We start from the raw sequence: 8,739 nt of genomic DNA on the forward strand, positions 1-8,739 counted from the left end.
AATACTGCATCTGTCAAGGTAAGACTGCAGTATCTTGGGCGTGGGGGGAAAGAGTGACTTGACTTGGGACTTGACTTGCCTTAACTAAGGACTCGACTTGACTTGACAAAACCTGTGACTTGACTTAACTTGCCCAAAACAAAATTACTTGGGACTTGCTTGAGTCTTGGACCAAATGACTTGGGACTAAAGGCCTAAACATGGTCGTCCGTCAGAGCCTCGCCCCGCCCTCCCCGTATGACGGCGGGTGGAGCGCCGTCCTACGGGGAGGGGGCCCCGTCGGCTGACGGGGGCTGATCGAAAATGTGACTTCACGGCGACCATACGTGCGTGACGTCAGCTGCAGGAGAGTTGTGACTGGCCGTTGCCTTGGCTCATCGTTGTAAAGTCGCCTTTCAAAGCATGACGTTAGATTATAACGAACTAGTTGTGTGGCTTAGCCTTCCCAAATGTTGAGGGTCGTTTTTTTAGAATTTAATACATAGAATTGGGAACGTTACATTCAATTTCATTCAGACTGCCTGGCACACAATCTCCGCCATTTTCACACGGAGCTTCCACAGGAGGAGGGAGGGTGGGAGGAGGGAGGGCGTAGTGGCGTCCGAGCGTGTAGGGCTCGCTGGCGCCGCCAGACGGCTCCAATTCGAGGCGGACGGACGACCATGTTTAGGCCTTTACTTGAGACTTGGTCCCATGTCTGGTGTATATATATATTGTCATGCTCAAATAAAACACATTTGAAACAAAAAGTAGAGCGTGCACATCCACATCCACTCAAAAAAGCAGGCGCAGGACTAAGGAACAACAATCAAAAATCTAAATTGAGCTCGGAGGTGCCTGTATCACTATGCCTATTAGGGAACCACACAGAATTGCCCAATATATGGAAGTATGACTTTGCAGTGATTAATGTAGGAGTGGTCACAGCTGCCAGAATGATTCTCAGATTATGGGAAAGTAAAGTACATCCTCTCCAGATGTAAAAAAAAAAAAAAAAAAAAAAAAAAAAGTAGAATTCATGTTAGAAATAGTATGAACATGTTAGCTAGGGTCAATGATAAAGGTGACGATTTCAAGAGGGCATGGAGCCGCTTTTTTGCACATAGCACGGCTGGGACACTGTGATGTGGCTATACTATTATTATTATTACTTCTTCTTTTGTTGTTCAGCTATCAGAGGAATGTTTTATAAGAGAAAGTGATTATACTGTCTGTGTGTGTGAATAAATCAAAACTTTTACAAAAAATAAATAAAAAGAATAAAGAGTCTGCATGCACACTGCTAAAGATGTCTCCCACAGTAGATGTATTTCTACGTTTCGGTCTCACGACCTTCTTTAGAATGAAGCAGGCAATGACAGAGCACTCATATAAATATGTCACATCTCTCCACCCATTGCCAGAACAGATATACAGCCACGACTTTAGAGAGAGAGAGAGAGAGAGAGAGAGAGAGAGAGTGAAGAGTGAAACAGAGCAGAGCTGTGTGCGTGTGTGGCGTCTAGATTGGCCAGCTGCAGCGTGACGTAGGGCTGCATCCCACCAAAGCCATGAGCTCTCGCTGTACGACCTTTGTGTTTTTGACATAGCCCCCTGCTGGAGCGTGACGCACACTACCCCCACTGACTGAATGGAGCGCGGGGTGGTCCACTGTGTCTCGTCGGACTCTGTCTGAATGTGGCCTAAGCCTTTTTTGTTCTTATTTATTTTGACAGAGGATATAAACCTGGAGCAACAGGTGCTTTAATAACTACTTAAAGAGCGTGGTGCAGGAAGAGAAAATTACAGTTAGGACTCAGGATTCTTATCAAAATACCCCCAAAAACTAAATTAAAACATGCCCCCAGGGCAGAAATATGGAGGAAAAAGGTGGCATTATAATGCACATGTTAAAGGGATAGTTCGGTTTGTTTGAAGTTGGGTCCTATCAGCTAGTCACATACACTAACGTAATTCGGTACAGTGGTCTGTAAGCGAGGAGCAGTGTCTAACGAGATCCGGCACCCAGAGGAGCAGCCTCGCGCAGACTCACCAGCATTTCCTCTCGCAGTACAGGGGGTCAACAACTAAAATGTAATTTAGCCACCAAAAAACAACGCCCACCTAAACAAATCGATATCTGTGTACATGCACGCTCTATTTGAGAATTTTCTACGCTTTACTTTTCCGCCAAACAGTCATTTCATTCGGTACTGCTTTTTCTCCCAACCGTACAACCACCGTATTCCTCCGCTAAAGCCAGCACAGAGCACAGAGCCGCGGTTTACAAAACAGGAAGGCTTAGAAGAGAGATAAAACACTGACTTACTTTAGAGACAACAAGTCACCTGGCCTCTCTGGTCTGGGTCGTTTTCCACAATTTATCCTGGGAATGGTGAATAAGGTCTGCAGCCAGGGCACCCAGGCATTTAGGCAGCAGGCGCATCTCTCTGCCTGTTCACTCTCTGCAAAAGTTCCTCTTCTGTATTCTCTCTGGTTCATAATTGTATCCTCTTGTCACCAAGGTGAATGGCATATCATCCTCGCTATCAAAATCACTCATATTTTCGTTCATGTATTCTATTTGTTGTGTCTTCAAACCGGGAGAAATAAAATAGCCTACCCCCAAATAACTGCGGAGTAATCCAGTGCTGCGGCTCGGAGCTGGCTTTTAGCGGAGGAATACGGTGGTTGTATGGTTGGGAGAAAAAGCAGTGCCGAATGAAACTGCTGTTTTGCGGAAAAGTAAAGCGCTGAAAATTGTCAAAATAGAGCGTGCATGTACACGGATATCGATTTGTTTAGGTGGGCGTTGTTTTTTGGTGGCTAAATTACATTTTAGTTGTTGACCCCCTGTACTGCGAGAGGAAATGCTGGTGAGTCTGCGCGAGGCTGCTCCTCTGGGTGCCGGATCTCGTTAGACACTGCTCCTCGCTTACAGACCACTGTACCGAATTACGTTAGTGTATGTGACTAGCTGATAGGACCCAACTTCAAACAAACCGAACTATCCCTTTAAAAAAAGGCCATCTGTGCAGATAACATCTGTGACGACTACTGTACTTACTGTAATAATAATAATATACAGTCAATGTGTACAGCAGAAAACTTTCCAAAACACCAGCAGAGTTCAATAATTATCGTATTTGTACGATAATTTACCACCAAAACCAATAGCATTTTGACCCTCTGTCTGGTACGATAGTTTGACACTGCCAGAAGCTTAACAAAAACCAGTCTAGATGCAGCTACTGTATGTGTGGGGGAAAAACAAAAAACAAAAGAGAATCCTAATTGTTACATAAAAGTCCCACATATCAATGCAAAGTGGTGTCTAACCTGCATCATGCTCTTTAAACTCATGGATGGTGAAAAAGGTGACAGATACCAGGGCAGAGCAGACATAAAACCCACTCAGAAATCCTTCACTCAAGTGTCATATATTGGGATGAAAAGGTGGCTGTCATTTAAACGTGACTAGTTTGCATCCCTGTTAAAGACAAATGAGGAAAGAAATAACGGAGCAGGCAGGCAGACATGTTGCCTGACTTGAAAGAAGTTACCTTTCCTCCAGGAGACTGACGGTGTCCTGAAGGGTTTTGTGTTGCTCTTTCAGCTGCTGATTGCGGCTGTAAAACTCCTCTAGTCTCTGTGCATCTCTGTAGAACACAAGCAAGGCTTCAGCTCAGCCAAAGGGGACAAGAGTACATTTCACAAGCAACTTGCTAAAAATAGTCAGTGAGAGTTATTGTTTTATTATCATCTTCATTCAGAGTATCACATATACTCACAAACAACGCTCCTTTTTCAGCTTGCTCACTTTTGCCTCCAATTCTGAAAACAGCAAAAAGTTAAATGTTTTTTAGTCTGAAATACAACACACAAAAACACGAACATTTGTAATTATAGTTTTATATCGTTTTTTTTTAATAGTCTGAACCACATCTGCCCAATTACAAGGGGCAAAAAAGACAGGCCACATCTGATGGAAGGAAGTTAGGAAATAAGAAATGGAAGAAAGTTAGGAAGGAAAAACTAAGAGAGTGCATCAGCATAAAATAAACAGTAGTCTCAGCTCCAACACAATTGGAGATCTCTGCCTACCAATCGGGAACTCCTTGTCAAAAATAGTTTCTTGAACAGCGGCGAGAAATGCCGCTAACCAAACCTACGCCCCTTTGTCAAGTTACCGGAAATGATGCTCTCCCTACATTATCCTCTGTAGTGAAACAAAATGGAGATACAGCGATTCACTTTGTAACATGGAGAGAAGGTTTTAATACATTGGAAATGGATGCCCGAGAAACGTTGGATTCCGTTTGACCATTTACAAGCACACAGCTTCTACATGTCATCGCCCTAAAAAATACCCCCCCACCCCTAAGGGGAAGGGGTATTTTTGCCTTTCTTTCGTAGGATAGTATGTGCTGGACAGCGACGGGAAGGCAGGGAGGGAGAGAGGGGAAGACATGCAGCAGATGACCACAGGTCGGATTGGAACCCGGGTCGGCTGTGTGAAGGACTAAGGGCGTTTTCACACCGACCTCGTTTGGTTCGGTTGAATCGCACTAGAGTTCGTTTTCCCCCTTGGTGCGGTTCATTTGGGCAGGTGTGAAAGCAGCAATCGAACTCTGGTGCGCACCAAACAAGCGGACCGAGACCGGTTGAAAGAGGTGGTCTCGGTGCGGTTCTAAACAAACTCTAGTACAGTTCGTTTGTGGTGTGAAAGTAAACCCAACTTGATCCGACCCAAATGTACTGTAGTAGGCTACCCTCGTGCATTTTTGGATTAAACAAGCTCCAGTTGCCAGCTGCACTGTGCTTGATAGGCTGAGGAGCAGCATTGTATGGTTAAAAACAACATCTTCAGTCTTCACATCATGTTTTGGTGACTGATGAAACTGCATGGATTTGTTTTGGGGGGGGGGGTTTGCATGATTGCAGCAGACCAATTTAACGTTATAGGCTACCTCTCATATGCAAGGAGATGGTCGCATCGGAGCCAGCATCTTCTGTGATAGGATTGATTGCAGCTTCCTAATTAGGCTATTTATTATTAGGCTATTTTATTCTTTTCCACCCTGGCTTTCAAGCTCAGGAGCCGCCACTGATTATATATATATATATATATATATATATATATATATATACACATACATACATATATATTGTTTTTGGTGTGCGTTTGTTTGTTTACAAGGCGGACATTTTTGGTTTGGTTAGACCACCCAAATGTTTTTATTTTACTGTACATCCCAGAACATGGCGCTAATGGCGTTAGCATTGTCCATCCACATACTGTTTAACGTTAGCATTTGAGCTAACGCTATTGTAACAAACTATATCCAGGATGCACATTGCACATGCAACATTACTAATCTGATTAATACAACATATTTTGGTGATGTACCCCATCAAATTGCTGTCGCGGGCTGTTTTAAAGCTAGAGCAAAGTTTCTGGTGTCATCTGAATGGAAGAATTACTAAATTTGAATATGAAAAATATAAATGTTGGTATAATAAACTTTGATTACCAGTCCTTTTCATCAAATTAGTAGCTATAATTGGGAGTGATGGTGTTACAGTAGGCTACTGGTGGAAGTGCATGGTCACAATCTGGACCTCTGGTAGCGAGGATTGTTTTTGTGTGGCCCAGTCTCCAACATCAAACTTGCCCATCCCTGCTGTACATTAGTAGGTACCTTGAAGTGCGTTTTGATGGCACTCTCTGAGTTGACGCCATAATTCTTCAAAGAGGTCTGTTGGTTTGGAGGCTTCGCTGGATGCAGGAGTGCTGCTGCTTGGTGCAGGACTGCTCATCCTCCACTCGCTGCCACAACTCAGCTCACACACCTCCCACTATCTGCTACAAGCCTGCATGAACAGAAAATAACTGTTCATACTTCTGATTCACTGCATGAGCATTGTGGATACTTTGAAAACACAATTTTATAATATTGCTATCCTGCAAGTAGGGCAGCCCCGATATGTTCCGCTGTTCTCAGTTCCTCTGTGATCCACTCTGAATCAGCATCACACATAAGGAAATTGGGGGGGTCGAGCGCTCTCCTACCCGTCTCCGACGTCCGAAGATATAATAATCTCCCTACGGAAGCCAGTAGTTTAGGCGGTGGTATTAAAATTATATTCCTGCATGAAATTACGGTTAAAAGCAGTCTTTCCACAGCCTGTGCCGAATTTAGGAGAGAAGCGTCCCAGACTCCCAGTGCCGACAGGAATCTTGGGAGTTTGAGTATTTCATGACATGATTTGCTTCCCAGGTGCGCTGGATTTGATCACTGATTGAGCCGCTGTATCGGTGTGACTGCAATGTTGTTTGCTCGCCGCGTGAAAGCGGTGCACCATGATAGTGAGATCAAACACACCCTGCTGTAAATTCAGCACAGGCTGTGGAAAGACTGTTATGTCTTCGGATCTACAATCGGACGTCTGAGACGCCGACGGGTAGGAGAGCTGAGAGCGTTTTGAACGGCAGAGTCCCCCAATTGACTTATGGACGTCGGTGTGACGCTCGTTTGAGAGTGTACAGTATATACAGATACAGATACAGAAAACTTTATTTATCCCCGAGGGGCAATTCTTCTGGGTTCGCTCTCAGAGTGAGGAGAGCAGAACCAAGTCGCCACAGAGTGGCGCTATCAGATTCATTGGACAATGCATTTAAAATAGAATACACTCAGATTATTCACATTATTACTAGTTTGAAAAGTAATAAAGGCACGCTTCAAAATTATACAATACATACACATTTGTTGTAACATGTACAGGATTACCAGCAAGACAACCCACACCACGACTCAGGAGGCTGCCAAACGGCGCCAGTTTGGTCGTGGGAGGGAAGGGGGGTACGAAGGCGGGGTGGACGGGATGGGGTGCGTGCGTGTTTGTGTATGTGTATATATGTATATATGGAGAACAGAGCAGAACATATAGGGCTAGTTAAATACACAGCGTTGTAGTAATGTCAGCTCCACCTTTACCAGACGACGTGGAAGTTAGTTACCTGTTCGCGGTTACTTATTCGCAGCTGGTGATATGCGACCCAGAACAACTCGATCTTTTTGAACAGAGCTTTGAACTGTGAATACCACACTGGTACTGTGACATGTTTATTGATATAAAACAATGTATTTGTGATAGATTCATTGCAATACCATATAGACGTCATCAATAAATAACAATAGAGCTCAAAAATCTATCTCCAAAATGGCTCTATGGCGTTTTTCATGCCAGCTTTTCAAGGGTTAAATCGCCTTGGGCCAGTCAAAACACAACTCTTACATACTAACAGGGGCATAGACTGTCTGAATATGTGGAGTACAGTCTGGCCCAAACTGGTTTTCATGGGCTAATAGACCTCTGAAATGAATGAAAAAAACAGTTACTTATTCAAATTCAAACACTTTGGGGAAAAAGGCAGGTTTGCAGTTGCAATATGAAGCCCTTATTCACTTTGGGCCACCAATATCAATGTTCACACATACTGTGCACCTCCCTTACAGTCCCATAGTATAACATTTAGTCTGGCCCAAATGCATTTTCACACTTAAACCTATCTCCAAAATGGAAAGGTAGAATTGACTGGAGCACACTAAATCACTGGCAAACAAATTTTATAAGGTGCAAAAACTAACGTTTCGAAGCGAGCAGCGTCTTCTTCAGTCCATACTCCAGCCAATTCTACCTTTCCAGTATTCTGTCCTCGTCTGAGAGCACCAATCTCCACTTGTGGAGGGGCTGTATCGCAAGAGATTCATTCTACTATCTCCAAATGAAAAGAAAGGCACGTTTGCAGTGCAATATGGAGCCCTTATTCACTTTGGGCCACCAATATTAATGTTCACACATACTGTCAACCTGCCTTCTTTTTCCCCCAAAGTGTTTGAATTAGAGTAACTGGTTTTTGATACATTTGTCCAACAATAACATCATATAGACCATACAGTCTATGACCTAGACTGATGAGTCTCGCGTTGAGGCAACATAATACCTAGCCTAGCTATCATAAATGGGTCATGCGGCATAATGGCTATTTTTAAGTAACGCCACGTGCATACCCTAGATACCAACATGAAGAAATAGCAAATGAATTTTCACTGCTTTTACCGGTACGCCACGCCTCGCCTACACTGTTTAGGATACACACAACACAGCCGACGTTAGCTCGATGCTAAACTGCACTTAGCAATACTTAACCTTGCAATTAGGCTTGTTAACTCGATGTTTACCGGTGTTGTCCCTTTTGGGTGTTGTTAGCATTAACTGTCCCTCTATAATATTACGCCGCTACTTGCTATAGTAGGTACCAACATAAACAAGATCTTACATCAACAAGGACGATGAAGCCTGAAACTTCACAACATAGTCCAAATCCGCGCGCACACGCCAGTGAGGACCTAGGGAAAGGACCAACCATCAAAACGTTGTCCTGAAGTTTGCCTGTATAAAAACTCGTGAGACACGAGGCAGTTTATTTTTTTTCAGTGGAATATTATAATTATTTTTTCAAAAGGAGACACGTCTGGAATTTGACTTTCCTAATACCCACCATTGAGTTAGGCTATATTAAATATGGGCATGCCATCATTGCCATGCATGGCATTTGCCCACACAGACCTGAGCAGGCATGTTGAAGACGACACTGTTCACTTGGGCAGTTTTGTCTGTCTTCTCTTCAAACACCTGACCTGTGTGTGAATCTGGTGTCATGATAATGTGACGATACCGTTCTTATTATAG

At 43.7% G+C, this 8,739-nt stretch overlaps 1 protein-coding gene across 3 annotated transcripts in view; it reads right to left on the reverse strand.

Moving 5' to 3' along the window:
* The window catches only part of rbbp8 (retinoblastoma binding protein 8), a 35,491-nt gene extending 27,114 nt beyond the window's left edge, over positions 1-8,377 (reverse strand). For all 3 annotated transcript variants that reach the window (XR_014553701.1, XM_083659238.1, XM_083659237.1), the window contains exons 1-4: positions 8,327-8,377; positions 5,682-5,853; positions 3,771-3,813; positions 3,543-3,638 (exon numbers count right to left, since the gene is read on the reverse strand). Coding sequence is in view for 2 of the 3 variants with exons in the window: in XM_083659238.1 (XP_083515364.1) it covers positions 3,543-3,638; positions 3,771-3,813; positions 5,682-5,799 (257 nt within the window). In the remaining variant the exon portion in view is untranslated. The remainder of the gene's footprint in view (positions 1-3,542; positions 3,639-3,770; positions 3,814-5,681; positions 5,854-8,326) is intronic.
* Between the last annotated feature and the right edge of the window lie 362 nt (positions 8,378-8,739).

The sequence above is a fragment of the Poromitra crassiceps genome (genome assembly GCF_964638095.1).
Source record: "Poromitra crassiceps genome assembly, chromosome: 2".
Taxonomy (NCBI): Eukaryota; Metazoa; Chordata; class Actinopteri; order Beryciformes; family Melamphaidae; genus Poromitra; species Poromitra crassiceps.